The sequence below is a fragment of the Polistes dominula genome, unplaced genomic scaffold (genome assembly GCF_049000335.1).
Source record: "Polistes dominula isolate Pdom_NZ unplaced genomic scaffold, Pdom_raw_medaka contig_27, whole genome shotgun sequence".
NCBI classification, from domain to species: Eukaryota; Metazoa; Arthropoda; class Insecta; order Hymenoptera; family Vespidae; genus Polistes; species Polistes dominula.
The window spans coordinates 2,266,368-2,287,294 of NW_028300906.1; the positions used below are offsets into that span (position 1 = coordinate 2,266,368).

The 20,927-nt window shown below is 28.6% G+C and overlaps 1 protein-coding gene across 1 annotated transcript in view; it reads left to right on the plus strand.

Annotated features, from left to right (window-relative positions):
- Sol1 (CUB domain-containing protein Sol1) overlaps nt 1–20,927 on the plus strand; it is a 395,528-nt gene that overhangs the window by 164,397 nt on the left and 210,204 nt on the right. The window contains exons 6-9 of the mRNA XM_089179486.1: nt 746–902; nt 5,081–5,140; nt 13,914–14,125; nt 15,205–15,282. Coding sequence (XP_089035612.1) covers nt 746–902; nt 5,081–5,140; nt 13,914–14,125; nt 15,205–15,282 — 507 coding nt within the window. The remainder of the gene's footprint in view (nt 1–745; nt 903–5,080; nt 5,141–13,913; nt 14,126–15,204; nt 15,283–20,927) is intronic.

The following is a 20,927-nucleotide window of genomic DNA, read 5'->3' on the forward strand; positions in this document are numbered from 1 at the left end:
CAGAAAATAAAAAACGTACCTGCTGCGTATTAATTAAGTACTTTATCATATTAGAACATTAAAATCTTTATAATATAATAACAAAATTGTCTCTCTCTCTCTCTCTCTCTTTCTCTATTATTATTATATCATTATACATATATATATATTTTTTTTATTATTAGGATATTCCATCGCTCTTGGAGAAATTCAAGCGAATTGCTTTCTAGAACCTGCGTCATATAAGTAGTAATATATATGCAGATGAAAGGTGGTCTCACCCTTGTATACGGCTCTATTATTAAGTAGTATAAAAAAAAAGAGAGAGAGAGAAAATAAAAAAAAATAAAAAAAAAAGGAGAAATGGTAGTAGTTGTTGGTAGTAGTTGTGTAGCAGTACTAAGGTAAAAGTATATATATATATATACCATTATACATATATATATGTGTGTGTATACGTGCGTGAGCTCGTGTTCTTTTGGTAACTCATTTTCAAATCACTTTGCGTGATGCGAACTCTACTCTGTGTAGAGAACTTTCTCTTTCCCTTTCCCTTTTTCTCCCTTATTATATTATATATACTATACATATTTTTATATATATATATGTATAAGTAATGAAATTTATATTTTATATTCATGCAAGCAACGAATGACATTTATGTTTTGTCTTTATTTAATTATAATCAACATTTCGATGCTTGTCTATCATTTTTATATTTGTTGTATTTTTATTAATTTTTGTTATTGTTTTCTTATTGTTTCAGGATTATTCGAAACGGATGGACTGTTAATACCTGGAACGATGTGCGACCACGAGTTTGTCAGTTCGCAATTAACCCCTCAATACGGACGATTCTTCTCACCACGTTACCCCTCATCCTATCCGAAGAACATTCGATGCTCTTACCTATTTCGTGCGAGGTAAATGATCCTTACTTTAATCCACTAATCATTCACTGAGATATAAGATATCCCCCATTGATCCTTTCTATATATATATATATTACGTTTGCAACAGTATTTTTTATTTCATAATCAATAGAAACAAATTACTCGATTAAATCTAATTAAAATATTATATATATTTTATATTTTTATATACTATATATATTTTAAATTATTTATTTATATTATATATTTATTTATAATATAATAAATATATATATACAGTAAGGCGCATAACTGGACCACTAACCACTAGTTTTGTATAAATCTTTATACAAATATTATAAATTATATTTTTTTTTAATAAATAAAATAATTAATAAATAAATAAATTTAATAATAAAAATAAAAATAAATTTTTATACAAATAAATATTATAAATAAATATATGTATTATAAATTTATTATATTATATAATTTAATATATTATCACATATATATTTTTATTATATATTTTTTAAATATTTTATATAGTATTATATATTTATATTTTTCTATATTATATATTTTTAATTATTTATTATATTATATAATTTATTATAATATATATATATATATATATATCTAGTATATATTTTTTAAATTATTTTATATATTATTATATTTTTATATATTTTTTACATATTATTTTAAAAAGTTATCTATATTAAATAATCGAATCACGTTTTTCATTTCAATCGATTGAACTTTCAACGTTATTTATTATTTTTTTATTATTTTTATTTCTCTATTTAATTACTCCAATCAAATGTTTCTTTTTTTTTCTTTATAAATATATTATCGCTACTAATTTAAATTATACATAATTAAATGGTTAATGAAATCATTAAATCATCAAAATAAAAAATTCTTTTTCCTAGAACGTATTTTAAACGAGATAAAGTTAAGTAATAAATCAAGCAATGCAAAAGAGAGAGAGAGAGAGAGAGAGAGAGAGATCAACACAGTCAGAATGATTTCATGTTAATCGAGTAATCCATGTTATCTGTGAACCATAATCGATTTACTACTAATCCATATATAATGCACCTTGAACCCCATTTCTGACTGGTAAACTTATATACCCAATATTCTCACGTAATAGATTTCCTAGTAATCCGTAAGGTAACTCTCGATTAATTAACGCAGACTCGATTCCTCGAATCATATTCATTTTGTTCCATCGATTGATGATCTCTCACAGTTAGATTAAGATGAAAATAGATAGAGATAGAGTAAGAAAGAAAGAAAGATTATTATCCAACTCTTTTATAGTATCCACGTATCCTTTATAAAATACTACGAAGCAATTGTATACGCTCACGTCATCGAGATTTTTGCTTACCCCCCTTTTCTTTTTCTTTTTCTTCTTATTTTTTTATTTTTTTTTCTGTTCTTGGCGCATTCGCGTCAGCTAGAAAATTTTTGCCCCCTTCCCACCCCCTTCTCTACCCCCACCTGCTCTGCACAATCATCGTGTGCGATCCAATTTCGTTTCTTTCTCGATCGTGGCAAAACGTGAAGAAAAAAAGAAATAAAATAAAAAAATAAAAAAAAAAAGGAAGAAAAAAAAATATAAAACAGTCTAGAACAGTCAAGTCGAAAAGTTTCATCGTTGAAATATAAAATGAAAAGAAACAAATCAAAAAGAAACAAATCAAAAAAAAAATAATTAACAAAAAAGAAAATAAAAAGAATAAATAACAATAAAATAAAATAAAATACATATAATACGAAATACATAAGAGAGATTTGTGTCTTGTTTAATTAAATATTTCAATACTTTAAATTTTTAAATTAGGTTGCCATGAAATAAATTTAAAAAACTTCCCCCATTCTCAAAAAAAGAAAAAGGAGAAGAAGAAGAACAAAAAAGGATACTACACGAATTAATCTCTCGTCAAAGGAATAAACTCATCCGGAACATTTTTTATGGTTTCAGTGTTACTACGCATACACATACACATACACATACACATACATATATATATATGTAACTATGGTGGTTCCTTTTTCGTTAAATTAATGCAGTGTCGAGGAAAGAGTTGCTCGTTGGGTTTAGGACAAGGTTCGCGTGGCACTTTGAAAATAGTGGGCGCATAAAAGTACTGGATAAAAGTGGGATGCAGGTGGTGGGAGGATAGGGTTTAGGGTGAGATGGGTGGGGGAAAAAAGAAAAAGCTCTCGGTAGTTCTCGGCACACGGAATATCGTGCAGAAGAGAAAGCCGTCCTTTCCTTCTATTCTTCCTTTGGAATTTCGAAACAAAGACGTTGTGGAAGTATAGAATGTGGAGAAGATACCATGGATGCTGGCAATATCATGACAATGAGCTTTTCTTTTCGTTTAGGATTAATAAAAAAAAAAAGAAAAATAAAAAGAACAAAAAAAAGGGAGAGAGAGAGAGAGAGAAAGAGTAAAAGAAACTCTAGATAGTGAGAAAGAATTCTAAAACTAGGTGGAATATGAGGAAAGGGGGTGGAATGGGTGGCTAGGGTGGAGTGAAGTGGTTGAAGTATATCGAACTCGTGGGAGATTGTTTTTTACAAAAATCTTTTTTATTTTTTTTATTTACCCTTCTTCTTTCCTCTTTCCCTCTCTCTTTTAAACAATACAAAAATCAAAAAAATTATTTCTTTGCTTTTTTTTTTGTTTCGTTTCGTGTATCACGATGGAAGATTTAAATTTCTTTTTATTTTTTTTATTTTTTTATTTTTTTATTTATCACATAGCAATCGAGTAAGTTTGAATAGTATTGAAATTAACTCGTTCGTGGAAGTGAATGTTATAGTATATTTTAAATATTGTTTTGTATTTGTTAATTGTTCAATTTACTTTTTAAAAAGTCTTTCGATTTTATATTGACACAAACTAAATGTGAGTGTATTCATCGAAGAAATTTTCATTAATTTTTTGTACCCCTAAATATAATTTTCATTTAACATACGCGTAACACAAAATAATAAATTAATACGTAAATCTAACAGTTACATTATTTTACATTAAATTAGTAGTCAAAGGGTTTTAAATAAAAACTTTAGTCAATCTTAGTTTGTTGTCATCGTCAAAACGATCCTTTTACGACGATTGTCTTCTATGAACGGTTCGTGTTCAATCCGATTCCTCGCAATCATGAGAAATAATAGTTAGTGTGGTGGTAAATACGAAATGTGTCTCGTCGTATGTTCGAACGTAACTATGAGTTTAATCGTTGCTACCGACGTATGCAGATAGAATTTCCCAGGTAACATTGTGCTTTCCCCGTTTAATTGTAGTAATTGCATCAAAGTAGTATTCGCAGTTTGGCTACATGTTGTTGGACGGGATACACCACGTCCACGTTATGCCAGCTTTATAATTGTGATTGAAATTATGTAGCTCGTTGAATAAACCTCGTAAATGTGAATATGGATCGTATCCTATCCACCTCTTTCCCCTCTCCTTCCCCCCCTAACAAACCTCACACTGCAATTCCTTTCGTTCCCATTTTACTGATTTTCATCGATTTTGACTCATCCAATTTTTTATTTATCCTCTATTTTAAATAATCTTTTGAAATATCAATCAATCGTATTATTTAACGATTATTCAATAATAATTGTTTAATAATCTAACATGGTGTATATCATTAAGTAATTTCATTGGGGATAAATTTCATTGGAAATTTCTAATGTTAAATGTAAGAAATAAGATTAATATTTAAAATGTGAATTTATACAGATAATTTATCTGACTCATCTGATATCGATTGGGTTCTTTTTTTCTTTTTCTATTTTTATCATTTTTAATAATCTTTTGAAATATGAATAATTATGTGGTAAATGATTTTAATAGATATTCAACAAATAATTGGTAATAATTAACATTAACATATTATTGTAATACAATGAATTATTCGTAAAGATTTTGAAATTTAATTAATAAATTTGTGATAAATTATTGTATATTACTGTTAAGTTAATTCTCTTACGTGTAAGATAAATTTATTCTTGAGATATTTGATAATAGATGTGTTGCAACGTGCTCTAGTAAGATAATCTTGACCTTTGAATTCATGTCCATATTATCATAAGTCAGTTGTGAATCTTCTTATCCAAAATGTTCTTCCGAACTTTCTCTCATTGAAGTTTAGTCGAAGTTACATTAATAATAAGACTTTCGTTCCATTTGTTTTAGACTCAAGGAGAGGATTCAAATAGTATTCGAAGAGATTTCTCTACAAAAAGGTGATCTCAGGTAAGTATTATTATCTCTAACTAAATATCACACATTTCATTTTAGTTCTTATCTCTAATATAATATGTTACAAAATATAACATATTATGCAATAATATATATATATATATATATATATATATATATATATATATATATATACATATATATTTAATAATTATTATTATTATCTCCAACTAAATATCATTTCATTTTAGTTCTTTTATCTCTAATATAATGTATTACAAAGTATTACATACATTACATATATATACATATATGCAACACAGTATATATATTTTATATGCATTAGGGTGCATATATATGCAATATTATATATATATTATAAATAATTTATGTATTAAATAAATATAAATTAAATAATTTATATATTATATATTTATATATATATAATAAATATTTTATATATTAAATAAATTAAATATTTATATAATATATAAATGATTTAATAGATTCATCTTCGCTTTGGGTATAATATTATCAATGTTGATTCGATCATTATGCAAAGTAAATTATTCATAGATCTTAAATATGTATTAATACAATGTGCATATTCAATTAACACGTACACTAAATTAAAAGGAATAATTCGTAGCCCCACGCCACTCTCCGCAACGTTGCAAATTTATTAAAAAAAAAAATAATATCAATTTGAAAACAAAATGATTAGCTTCTAAGATTATTTGCACAGGAGTTAATAGTAGGATCATCCGATTGTATAGTATTTCATATTTTCTTCTTTTTTTTTTCTCCTACATTTTTCTTTTTTATTTTTTGCCAGTATCCTGTTAGATACTATCGTAATCGAGTAATATTGGAGTTAAATTTCCATATTGATCGTTGAAACTACGATACGTAAAATTTTTATCTCTCTCCAGTTCTTCTTTCAGTTTTTTTTTTTTTTTTTTTTTTTCCCATAACGGATCGTAATAACTTTCGCCTTCTCCCATCCCCCATTTCCCATAATCCTCACCACCCTATTTCTGGATCAAGAAGAGAGAGGATAAAAAAAAATATATATATATATACATATATATTAATATATGTGTGTGTGTATATATTTGAGAAGGCAGTTCGCAAAAAATCTCTGTTTCGCAAAAGATTTTCGGTATTAAATCCGGATATTACGTTACGTTATGGGGAAAGGGAAGGGGTTGGTAAAATCTAATGAACCATCAAACTAATCAAATCGTTAATCGTTCAAATATTTGCCAAGTGGTAGTTAATACGATAGTAATGCTACATATATATATATAAGTATATATGTTTCTGATACAGAGAAGGATTTCGAGATAATCCTCGTGAAATGTAGACACGATTGGAGACACTGACTCTGACAGCTAGCAAACAGGATCTTCGATCTTTATTTCATCCTTTTTCTTTTTCCTCTCTCTCTCTCTCTCTCTCTCTCTCTCTCTCTCTTTATTTCTTTTTTTTTTTCTTATTTCTTTATTTTCTTCTCACTCCTTACCTTTCTATCTTTCTCTTTCTCTCTCTCTCTCTCTCTCTCTCTCTGTCTCTATTACATTTTAGTTTGATTCTTTTTCTTTTTCCACCCTTTGCATCGTTCTCCTTTAAGAAAGCACCCTCGTGTCCTTGACAGTAGTATCGTTTAAGATCACGATACTAATTCAACATTTTCTTCTATTTCCACTCTTTCTCTCTCTCTCTCTCTCTTTTTTTATTCTTTCTCTCAATCAAAATTTCGATTTCTTTTATTATTTTATTTCAGTATATAAAACATTCTTATATATAATGTTATAATATTATATAATGTTAAATTTATATTATGTTATATTTTATATATATTTTATTTCGTATTTTATTTTTTTTTATATTAAATATATTTTATTTTTTATTTTATTTTATTTTTATATTAAATATTTTATATCTATATATTTTATTTTTATATTCAATATTTTATATATATATATATATTTTATTTTATCATATGTTTCTATTATATATATTATTTTAAATATAATAATTATAATTATATATATATATATATATTATATATTATATGTTTATATTATATACATTATATTTTAAATATATTAATTATAATTATATATATTACGTTAAGATATATAGACATACGTATTACTAGAAATTTGTTGAAAAACAAATAATAATTGTGATCTATTATAAATGTTTGAAATTGTAGATTATTGAGAGGAAAAAGTATTCAAATTTATGGTAAAATAATGGGGGAAGGGAGAGAGGGAGGGAGGGGAAATTGATCTAAGATATTATCAGTGAGTTTAGATGGTGTAAGAATAGGAAAAGAAGATAGCATATTTTACGGTTAGCAATACGTCAATCGGTTAATGCTTCCGATATTGCCATCATAAATCTGCCAGCCGCCAATACTAAAGGTTTCACCCTGTACTCTTCTTCGGACGAGTTACCACAGCTTCTCTTTCTCTTTCTTTCTCTCCCTTTCTCTCTCTCTCTCTCTTTTCCTATCTCTTTCTTTTTCCTTTTCTTTTTCATTTTCTTCTACTTTTTCTCTTTCGATACCCCCGGAGAATTTTCTTTGCTTTTTGGCACAAGCTATGAACAAGCCAACGCCAGCTATTATCGCTAAGAACATTTTTCAATTTAATGTCATCTTCTTTACTTTAATAGATTTCTCTCCTCGTAAAACCGATTTCGATTCATGGGAGCAGAGGGGGAGGGGGAGGGGTGGGGGGAGGTCTGGGAAAGGGTGAGAAAAATTAATCAATGACAATTTCACGCTTCCTAAGCGCTAATTACACGATATCAATCCGATCTTCCATGTAAGATTTCCCATAAGGGTAAATTCAAATAATGAAGAGAAACTAAAATAATCAAAATAAAAGAGAAACTTTTTAATCAACCCTTTAATTTATAAATATATACGTAATAACAATATTTTATTTTAAAACTTATTATCATCGTAAATCGATTTAAAATAACATTTATTACAGTAAATAGATTGAAATAACACGTAGATTTTGGTCAGAGGTAAGATTAGTTTTGGATTTAAGGAGTATTCAAAGATCAACTCGATTAATAGTTTGCTTTGAAGGAAAGGATGAGGAGTGGGAGTGGGAGTGGGTGTGGGTGGTTTAGGTAGCCCTTTCGACTGCTATCTTTTAAAATCCCGTAATACCTGGCATGGTTGACCTTTAAATCCTTTGAGCGGGCCAGAAGACCATGATTCTGCTTAACCCACATAAAGTTAACTATGTCTTTCTCTCTCTCTCTCTCTCTCTCTCACACACACACACACACTTCCCTTTTCCCTTTTACTTCCTCTCTTTTCGTCTTTACCCGCGAGAAGACTTAGGAGAACCTAGGATGTCGTGATGGCAACGTCGACTTGGTAAACGAGAGGTACCCAGGGACCTTCAGCTGCACTCCTCGTAGGAGTTAATCCTTGATAAATCCTCCAACTCTGTCCTAATTCAGTATTGAGCTTCCTTAATTTCATTCTATCGGTGTGACCTCCTCTTACATCCCACCTCCCATCCAACACCCCAATCTTTCACGATTAAAATGGAAAAACGTGACTGTGAAATGATTTTATTCTAAGTACAATCACGGGTTTCTTACAAACTCGTTAACTTTTCTAATTTATTCAATCCATTATTATATATTTTTTTTTTTCAACATATGGAAACCAAGGGATAATGTTGAACTTTCACAAGTCGTTTATTAAAAAAAAAAAAAAAAAAAAAAAAATAGTTTTATATTTATAATAAAATATTTTTCATCGCTGACATAATTGTTTATTCATTTGTAAAATTGTTCTTACGTTCACGTTAGTTAGTTAAGGTAAATCTTGTTTTTCTTTTTTTCTGAACAATCACAAATTTCGAAAGAAAATATTACTACGACGAATTTTTTTTTTTTTTTTTGTATAAAATTTCATAACAAATTATAAAGCAAATAGAAAAAAAATAAAATGTTAACTTGAGAGATAAAAAGAGAGAGAGAGAGAGAGAGAGAGAGAGAGAGAGCGTGCATGTTGTCTGTTAACGAACGAAATTTGATTGTCGAGGCGTGCTCGGCCAGGTGCGAATAATGAACAATTTCTACATCGTACTATTTCATTAGACGTTAGAGAACGAATGCGTTAACGTTAGTTAACTACAACGGAAAAATAATCGTTTATGCGTGGGCGTGAAAGGAAAGGGGTAGAAGAGTGGGCAAAATAATGAAATAACAAAATAAAACAATTCCAACAAACTTTGATCGTATTTATCGTTGTTATTGTTGTTACAATGTTTGTTTTCGATTCTGTATGGAAAATACGATTTTCTTCTCATTTGTAAAACATCGAACTAAAGTTGACAATCAATCGAAATGAGTTAGGTTGAATCGAATGTATATTGAAAACAAAAATTTCATTAATTCTTATAATTATATTTGATTTTAATCTGAACCTCTCACCCCTCAGCCTTACTTCAACCCATTTTCATTTCGTTTCTTTTTATCTTTCTTTATTTATTTATTTCTTTCTTTCTTTTAATCTGAAACGAGTTAAAAAAGCATAGCTTGTGGTAAAATTCGGAAGAAGAGCGTGAAAGACCGAGTTTGAGAAATGCTTCGATATATCAGCGTTAAGCCGGTCTGTCAGACGCACTCGGATATTATCCTGAATAGAGCTGATGGATACGGAAAGACTCTTCTCTGCCAGACACTCGATATACACACACATTCGCAAAATCTCTCTTACATATATATAATCTAGGATATATACATATATATGACACACCAATATCATAAAGGTGTATACTTCATAAAGGTGATGTGTCGATTTCTTTCTACTTCATATATGTGCCCATAATTATGAAAGTGGTGGTCTAAGTCATGTATCTCTTGTTTCGAGATATTTCAAGATTTCTATTTTAACACTATATGAATTCTATGTAATATTAAAAACAAACACTATCTAAAGAGACTCATTTTTGACAATATCGTGAAAATTATATTGAATTTATTTAGTTTAAAATAATGTGGTTCGTAATAACTATTAAACTCATTTTTTTTGTTTAATTTTGACTTAGACCACTTTCATAATTATGGGCACATATTAATTACAAATGTAATTAAATATTACTCAATATATGTATATATATCAATATATGTTACAGTATATATATATATTTACAGTATATCTTAATACTGTACTATATATACTGTACTTAAACATATGTTACAAATATATATATGGACACTCTTCATAAAAAAAATTCATTATCATATTTTTATTTGATTTTATAATAATTCATTAATAAATTATATATCACTCACAGTCTGTGGAATTCGTACTTTATAGAATTTTATAATCGTATAATCGTGAAATTAATTAAAATTGTATTCCAACGAATAGAAAAGTCCATCACCATTCATCACCACGATGTGTGCGAGAGGGAGGTAAGGGAACGATGAAAAAAAAAAAAAAAGAAGAAAGAGAAAAAAAAATAGGTATCAAGTTTTACAGTAGAGATGCTTGAACTTTAAAACGTTGAAAACGTTTGAAGAAAAGAAAGATCTCACTTCTTCTCGGTGAAGAAAATCCTACTGAAATTTGAGAGATAGTTAAAAGAAAGTAAGAATGACTATGGATAAAAAAAAGGGAACGCTAAGAAGAAGAAGAAGAAGAAGAAGAAGAAGAAGAAGGAAATGCAGAAGAAGGACCGAGAAAAAAGGGCTAGAAAATGGTCTTTAATCTCTGGCTCCTTTCGACGATAATCTTTCTCTGTCAGAGTAATTGCTTAAACCGTGCGAGTAATAAGATTATTCCTTTCTCTCTCTCTTTCTCTCTCTCTCTCTTTTTAAATTTATTTTTTATTATTTTCTAAGAAAAGGTATAGGTACCCCTCACACTTCTTCATTTTTCTCATTTTCATCTTCAAGTTGTACTAATCGATCAAGAATATTTTAATCAAATCATCGATATTTTTTAGAAAAACTTGTTTTCTACGTTGAAGTTTCTCAAATATAAAATAAAATAAGCTTCTTTTTCTATTTTATCTATTTGGTATTTAATGGTGGAATTAAAAAGTGTCCCACAACCTTTTTGATGCACCTTAATGGTGCATCATGTTAACATTTCTTCAGACCCATCACGAAATTTTGCAAATAGCTGCTAAGGTTTATATTTCATCTTATTTACGTAAAGCATTTGTGGTTTTTATTATTTAAATAAATAATAATAAATAATTACCAAATGGTAATAATGTCTTCAACAAATGTTACAAAACAAATTACAAATGTAATTAAAATATTATTCTTTTTTTTCTCTGTGTGCTTTACATTACACGATTAAATTTATTAATTTTATTAATTTAATTATTAAGGTTTTATTAAATAAGGTTTTACATTACGCGATTTTCTTTATTAATAAATTAATAATAAATTTATTATAGGTAATCGTGTAATATATAAAATCTTATATAAAATAAAAAACCTTAAATTAATAAAATAAAAACCTTATTTAATAAAAAGAAAAATATATGAATTTTTTTATTTTAAGTAAAAACCTAATAATATTTTTATGATGTTTTTTTTAAATAAAAACATAATCAAATTTCTATACATAAAATAGGGTTATTTTTTATTACATATAATCAAACGTGGATGTAAAAAAGAATTATATCATTTCCTATCTCTACAATTTTTCGTCATTCCTTTTCTTGGTTTCTTTGAGAGGGGTTGGGGGGATGAAAAGAGGTATGTGGCTAGCCATGAGAAAGTAATTCTCTTTCAACCGATCGAATAAAGTAGTCTCTATGTATACGTGTAGAAAAGGAATCGTGTAGGCTATCGACATCGGCTTGTTCGATCCTCTCATCTTCTTTCACAATCTCATTTTCTCTCTCTCTCTCTCTCTTTCTTAGTCTCTCACTCTCTCGTTTTCTATGTGTGTCTGATCCACACGTTCCGTAGATTCTACACGTTCTTCGTAGTCTCACCTTTCGATGTCCTTCTTCTCCTTCTCCTTCTCCTTCTCCTTCTCCTTCTCCTTCTTCTTCCTCCTTTTCCATCTCCATTTCTATCTTTTTTCTTCTACTATTTTTTTTTCCTTTCTTTCTTCTTTCACTCTTTTTTTTTACTTTTTAACTTTTTTCCAGTCCTACGTTCCGTCTTCGAACACACACGGGGGTTCGAGTCTAACCTTCGATGTCCTTCTTCTCTATCCCCTTTTTCTTCTATCTTTTTCTTTTTCACCCTTTTAAACTACGTTTCTCTTTCCTTTACACGTTACATCTACGAATGTTATTTCTATCTTCTTTCTGTCTTCCGATTCTATTCTACATGTTTTCGCCAAAGTCTTATCTCTTTGACCTTCTTCGAAAAAAAAGGGACGAAAGGAAAAGGAAAAGTCCGAAGAATATATATATAGTGTGTCTCTTGAATCAATCCATTTTAATACTGAAAATATCCTATCGTCCTAGTGTGAGGTCTTAAAATTTATATCTGTCTTTCTCTCCCCCCCTCTACCTTTTACTACCCCCTCTCTTTTTATTTTTCATTCTTTTATAACGTGCTTTCAAATCTATTTTTATTCTCGTTAACGAACGTTACCAATCATTCGTACATTTTTAAACGCTCGTATATTATTCAATTTTATTTTATTTTATTATTTAATTTCTCTCAAACAAAAAATCAATACTTTCAAAATATCAAATGAAATATTTTAATTACTGAAGTTATATATATATATATATATATATATATATATATATATATATATATATATATATATGTATATATAAAACATGTTACAAGCATAGCGTACAAATTTTTCAATTTTCACGGTTTGTTTCTCTTACACGAGCTTAAAAATACTTCCCTTCATCCCTTCCTCATCCCCATGCTCTAAACACAACCAACTGAAGCATATATTCTAGATTGACCAAAACCCTTTGGGCATTTTAGAGATTGACCCAACAATGTACGAAAAACATGCTGAAAATATACATTGCCAAATCTTCTATAGAATATACAGGATGTTTCATTTAAATCAATGCACTTAAATATCTTCAGAAATTGTTAATAATAGAAAAAAGAAAATTGTGTCAGATAAAAGTTTATTTGTGTAGGTGGACGTGTAAAAGTCGTACGAAGATTTGCTTTGATTTTTTATAAATAGAATTAAATATATATTTTATATGCAATGGTTACTGCACCAGTTAATGCAGGTTTTTATTCCTGCATATATATATATTTAAAAACAATTAATTATTTATCAATTTAAGCTTCATTTAATTAAATTATTAAATTTTATTTTTATCAGTAAAAACAATTATATATACATATATATATTTTATTTTATTTTATTTTTATATTAAATATATTTTATATATGTTTTACATTTTATTTTATATTATTTTCTTATTAAATATATTTTATGTATATTTTATTTCTTATTTTATTTTATATTTATATTAAATATATTTTACATATATTGTATTTTATTAATTTTTTATATTACTTATATATATTATTTTATATATATTAATTAAAATAAAAATAATATTAAATATAATTATATATATATATATATATATATATATATATTACTTTAAATTCCCATTTAATTATATACATTACAGTATATAAGTTATTTAAATATTTTGTCTATGAAATAAAAACCATAGTATATATATATTATTAATAATTTATATTAATAATTTATTTTGAAGATATTTATAATAGAAAGAAAATAATTAGTTGTTTAAATTAAACGATAAGTTATAATCTTTGACGTAATGCATTTCCTTGGGTGTTACAGTTGCCTGAATAGAGCAGACTTAATCAGGGTTCACGACGGAACGGATTCAGGAACGCCCACAATAGCCGTGCTTTGCAACCAAGGTGCAGAAGTAGAAGTACTCAGTACAGGGACAGACCTTTACGTCGAGTTTGTCGCTAATTCCGAGTGGCCTGGCCAAGGCTTCAAGGCGAAGTTTGAATTTCAGCCATTGGACGATTCGCCTCATTCCGGTTTGTAACATTAACGAAACTTCATACAATTTCACCTAATCTATTATTTTATTTCATGATTTTATTTATTTATCTTATTGTTAAAATTACGATAGGGATTTTCATTGAAAAAAATTGCAAATTTTCATTTCATTTATCTCGTGTTTTAATTTTGATTGTAATATTGATTTTGATTTTTGTAAATTTTGACAAACCAATTGGATTGTCTTCCTTTTTTATTTATTACTTTGAGAAGATTTGATTTTTTAAATAATTATCATTAAAACGAGTAAAATAAGATAAGACGAGTTATCGACACGAAAAGAAAGCTTTTCTAAAGTCGGTACTGTAGGAAACTTTAGAGCTTTCGATACAAGAGCTTTTATCTAACCGTCGGTATAGAAGATAACGCGAGCTTTACAACAAACTGCAATGATCGAGTGCAGAAAATCAAGGACTCTCTTCATAGAATTCTAGTTTTACTGTCAACGGGAAAAGAATTTACTTTTACCTATGGTCAAAATCAACATCCCTTCATTTTTATTTATTATGACTAGGTAAAACACAATTGATGTTACATACTTATCAAATTTGACCAATTTTTATTAAAGAATAACGAACAATTATTTATTTTCAATTGTAAATAAAAAAAAAAATATCTCACAAGCAATTTAACCATTCATTTCTCAACAATCACTTATTGTTATACATAATTATTTCAATAAATCATAATTTATAATTACTTAATCCTTCATACGAATAGAACGATCGTAAATAACAATTAAGTTGGTATTCGTTATATCAGTATGATCGTTAAAAAGTCATAAGATAATTTCGAGCTTGAGATATGAATGAGAATGATTAACGAACACTATACATATATATATTTAAAGGTTTGTGAGCGTATATACATATATATATATATACGTGTTTAGAATAAAAATGATGGAAAAGGATGTTGGTGTTTACAGTGCTATAAATCATGGACCGAAACCATTCGTATTAAGGCAGATTGCCCGTGTTCTATCTAACACGAAACTCTCCCTGTCGTAATTAACGGCACTGTATATTCCAGGGATAATTACAATAATGTGTTTCAGAGCTGGACAAGGTCGTCCCAGGGGCCGTTACTGGTAACCCTAGGTACTCGGTCATCGGGCCGGCTGTCAGCGCAACCAGTAAGTGCATATCACTCGGCTTATAATTAATAAACCTTCCTAATCATCTTGTCAAACTTGTGTTAATCGAATGGAGACAATGATAATGTTCGTATTATTGTTTTAAACAAAAAGATCTAATTCAATTTTATAAACTACTTGATCATCTCAACTTGATCTTGAGAAAAGTATTTTTATACGACTATTATATATATATAGATGTATTATATTATTAACTATATTATAGTTTATAATTAAATTAATTATAGTTTACAATTAGTATAATAATTATAATTACTATAATTAATAATTATTAATTATAATTACTATAACTAATTGTAATTACTATATTAATTACTAATTATAGTTTATATTATAAACTATCCTTTGAGATTATTATTGAAAGCATATTTAACACGTTCGGTTATCGTTATTGACGAACGATCGAAAAACGATAATAATTAATTAGGTCATTCTTAATATATATAATAAATAAATATAATATATATATATATTATATTTTTTATAAAAAAATGGATAAATTGAACAAACATATTTTTATAAAAAAATTAAGGTAATCTTTGGAATATTGGCTCCAATATTTTGATTACGATTAGAACGATATATGATAAGATATTAAATAAAAATTCGAAGATAATGGAGTTAGAGTAAACTAACGTAAATTGTTTTTCTACGTTGACACGGTCTTGGTTGTGTTAGGATAGAAGAAGCATAAATTTATTTCACTAGAATACCAATAGACTCAAAGTTTCTACGAGATCATGAGCTACTTGTTAGTTAGGGAGAAAGATAAAATAGAAAAAGTGTAAAAGTGGGAAGCTTTTGAAAAAGAACATGTGTGCTGATCACAAGTTAAAAATAAATACCTTCGAAAAAGCAAGTTTCGAAAGAATATCACGAGTGCATAGTATCGAGAGTAGTATAATATTTTTTAATTAACTATGCACATTTTTAGAATAATATTTTGTATCTTATATGAATAATTAATTCTTCCAAATTGAAATTATTCAATTGTTAGACATTTAATGATCGTCGTAAAAATAATAAAAGATTAGAAAATGGTTTAAAATTTTATTGGTAAAAGATCCATAATTTTAAATCATGCATCTTTATGCATATGTTTTCACGATTTTCAACAATAATTAATAAATAATAGAAAATTGAATCAAATGTCAAATTGTCTTCACTTAAACTATGTTAAAGACTTTAACCATAAATATATTAAACAATTTTAAAATACAATAGATTACATAACATTAAAAAAAGAAATTAAAATAATTACCACAAATGCAATTTTATTAAAATAATTATAAATTATATATGCTTGTCTCTTTCTCTCTTCTTACTAACGTAGCAGCCATTCTTATCGTTTCATCGAATGTATTTGTTTTAAAATACTTTATCGTAGAATAATTCTCGTTTGTACGATCGATCGTTCTCCAAAGGATGCATAGGAAGTTGGGGGAGGGTAAAAAAAAAAGAAAAATAAATAAAAAATTAAAAAAAAAAATAAAAATATATAAAAATGAAAAATAAGGTAATGGCAAAAGTTTACTATATAATATGAGTATCGCGTATACGATCGGCACACGTTTATTAATCCTCTTTAATTAATCTCATAACGGCCGAATAATTCGAATATTCGCGATGTTACCTGGGCGTTAATCTCAATTTGTATCTGGACCCGGAGACGGGCGTGTTTACTCATGTAAATGTATCTCCTAATACGGGCGAACAACAACAGAACCGGGAAGTAACAATGCCGATGAAGGTGTACGTTTCTGTATACGTGCGTTAGTGCGTGTATCTATATATGTATATGTATTAGTAAGAGGGGTGAGGTAGAGAGACAGAGACAGAGAGAGAGAGGAGGGGGAGAGGTAGGATACAATAGGATAGGGCCTTTAGTAACAGAGAGGAGAGGAATCCTGTATATACTCGATGTGAACTGGACCAAAGAGAACGTCCTGCTTGCTTGCTTGCTTGCTAGCTAGCTAGCTAGCTACCAGTACCGGTACCAATTAAAGTCTCTTTCCATCTCTTTTCCATTCTATTTTTTTGCAACATCTCTCTTTTCATTTTTCTACTTTGGTCCTTTCGCGAAAGCACGTGCATTTGTGTGTGGGTGTATGTGCAGGTGTATGTGCATTTCTTTTTCATTCTTTTATTCTATTATTTGTCTCTGTTCCTTTCTGTGTAATTTTCTCTCTCTCTCTCTCTCTCTCTTACTCTCTTTTTTCCTCTGTGTGTCATTCTCTTTATATATATATATATATATTCTTCATTCCAATCTCGTATCTCTCCCTACTACTTCAACCCTCTTCACGATACTTAGGTTTAACCGTAAAACACGGTACGCGATGTATCTACACGCTCTTATACGTCGACCCTACTTTCGTATGCGCTAGACTCACCGGTAAGTGCTCTAAATTATCCGACCACCTGCAACGCCCGGATACATAAAGTTTGCACCAGCCGATGCATTTTCCCTGATATTCTCCCTTTAGCAAAAAGTTTCCTTTCGTAGATCGAAAAAAAAGGAGGCACTAAGAAAGGCACAAAAAGGAAAAGGAAAGGGAATGCCCTGAGGGTTTTAGAATCGATGATCAAGTTTTCTTGTTCTTGGAATATTCATCATAGAAAAGCAAAAAAATAAACGGGAAGGATGATTGGTGAATGAGGATGAGGATGGGTGAAGGGAATTTAGGTTAGAAAATAAAAGCACCTATTACAAAATTACTTTCAACTGTCGTATAGCGTTTTTTTTTCTTTTCTTTTTCTTTTTTATCTATCGATTTTAACACTGTCACCAAAAAAATTGGCCGAGACTTTGTTTTTCTTAAGGTTAATTAAGAACAGTATCGTACCATTTTATCATGCTGTTCAACGTGTTTTTTTTTTTTTTATAGTAAGCATATTTTTTGTCAAGTGTGATCGATGGATATCTTTTGCTATTTTAGTTTTTCTTTTTCTTACGACAAGCCACCACGGTTTGGTTCAAGGTTAACGCGTTCTTTCTTTTCTTTTTGCTTGCTAATATAAAAATAAAAATATAGGATAGGATAAATGTAGGTGAAAAGATAAGAACGTCGATCGAACAAGATGAGTTCATTCTTTTTGTCCTTTTTTTTCTTCTTCTTCTTCTTTTTTTTTTTTTTTTATTGCTTTTGTAAAGTTGTTCGATGGAAACATCTTTTTTCTTTTTTTTTTTTCTTTTCTCTATCTAATTTTAAGGACACTCTTTCTCTGTGTCATATCAGTATAGTAATTATCGGAGAAATTAATTGCACCGATAAAATGGATGAGAAAAGTTCGTCGATGGTTGCTTTTGGTTTAAGCGAAGTTTAGCAATTTTCTCGCGTTTTTGTTCTAGCCCTCGTTTCCCCCTTCCCCCGTTCCCCTGTACCCCCGTTCCTCTCCCATAGAAAAGGAAAATAGGTGAGAGAAGAATAGTAAGAGAAAAAGAAATCCTTTCGTTATTTTTCCTTTGGACCCTAAATTCGAGATCAGTTTACGGGTTAGCTCGTATACACGACTGTTTACTATGGCATAGAACGTAGGCTAAAGGTGGAAGTGGAGATGGAGGGAGAAGGTGGGGAGGGGAGGGGAGGAGGAGAGAATATGCTATAAATTTCATTGCACCAACCAGAACACCCGTTCGTTTTCCTAAACTGTAAATATTCACTCACCTGAATCTACATACAGGATAGGTTGGGTTGTGTGTACGCGAACACGCCCCTTTCAACCTCCCACCCACCCACCTTCCCTTTTGCGTATAGGTGTTGGTATATTATTTTTCCAGAAAAATCCAATGTTTGATAAGAAAATGTGTAACGTTAGTATGTGATATTCAAGTTAACTTAAATAAAATAGAGACAAGATTTTTCTAGAGATATATGAGAAAAAGGGGGAGGGAAGATATATATATATATATAGATATAGATATATAACGATGATCGATAAAACTATATGTACATATATAAATGTAACGTGTTTGTTTATCTATATCAATTTACGTATGCACAATTGAATTCGTGCAATAAAATTTCGATGTTTTCTTAAAGATAATAAAGATAGCGTATAATAATAATAATAATAGTAATAATATTAATAATATACGAACGGTATAATAATATTTTTTTAATGTAATAATAATAATAATAATAATAATAATAATAATAATAATATTAATATTAATAATATACTAACGTTTTAATAATATTTCGTTTAATCATTTTTTAATGAACGTTTCTGTTAATTATTTAAATCTTTCTTCTTTTTTTCTTTTCGTTCCCCTAAACACAACCTTCCTCCCACTATCCCTTTGCCCAACCCTACTCCACCCCAGCTGACGATGCGAAAATGCAGGAAGCACGAGTACTAAAATTATGAGAGCAATTGTAACGGGTGTATAATTAATTTCACACAAAAATTGTACCCTGCCGCTATTAAATTTTCAACGGTGTTGAGGAGAAAGGAAGGTTCATTTTCTCTCTCACAGAAATAGTAGAAGAGAGTGAGAGAGGGATAGAGAGAGAGAGAGAGATAGACTTTCTCCTTCCCCCTCAGTTCTCCTTTTTTTCACCCCCTTCTTGTTTCATCGTTGCATTTTTTCGTTCGTTTTTTCTCGTTTCATCAAACGAAGGAACGTAAAAATCTTGGCTGTTCCTTATTGCATTCAGAGATTCGAGACCGTTTGTAGCCGGTAAATTTTTTTTCATTTCCCGTTATTACGTCCGAGAAGAAGCAAAAGAAGAAGAACAAGAAGAGGAAGAGGAAAAAAGGAGAAGAAGCCAGAAGAGAATCGTGCGACACGATTGCAAGAGGATTGAAAATTGATAGATTCTCACGATTGAAAGTAAGACACGACGACGATGACGACGACGATGACGACGACGACGACGACGACGACGACGAGGAAGCCGACGCTCTCGTCGTGTCTCGAATTCGTCGAAAGGGAAGAAAATGCGAAAGAGAAAATGGAAATAAAGAAATAACCTTCTTTTTCCTCTTTGTTCGGTAAATACCTTTGCTATCTAGTTACCTATTTTTTACTATCTACATTTTTATCTGAAACAAATGGTATTACAAATGATTTATTTCTTTTTTTCTTCTTATTTTTATTCGATAATCTTCAATCAAATAATAATAATATTAATAATTATAATAATAATAATAATAATAATAATAAAATATAAGAAGGAACGATAATTGAAAGTTGCATAACAAGTGAGATTTTGATCTGATTATTCATTGACATATAACTAATAAACAAAAATTCATTTATATTAGATTGAAATGAATAAAAATCAATTTTAATAAGATTTAAAATTTTAGCAAAATACTTTTAATCATCGTACATAGAATAATAATATTAATAATAATAATAATCAAATATAAGAAAAGGAACGATAATTGAAAGTTGCATAACAAGTGAGATTTTGATCTGATTATTCATTGACATATAACTAATAAACAAAAATTCATTTATATTAGATTGAAATGAATAAAAATCGATTTTAATAAGATTTAAAATTTAAGCAAAATACTTTTAATCATCGTACATAGAATAATAATATTATTAATAATAATAATCAAATATAAGAAAAGGAACGATAATTGAAAGTTGCATAACAAGTGAGATT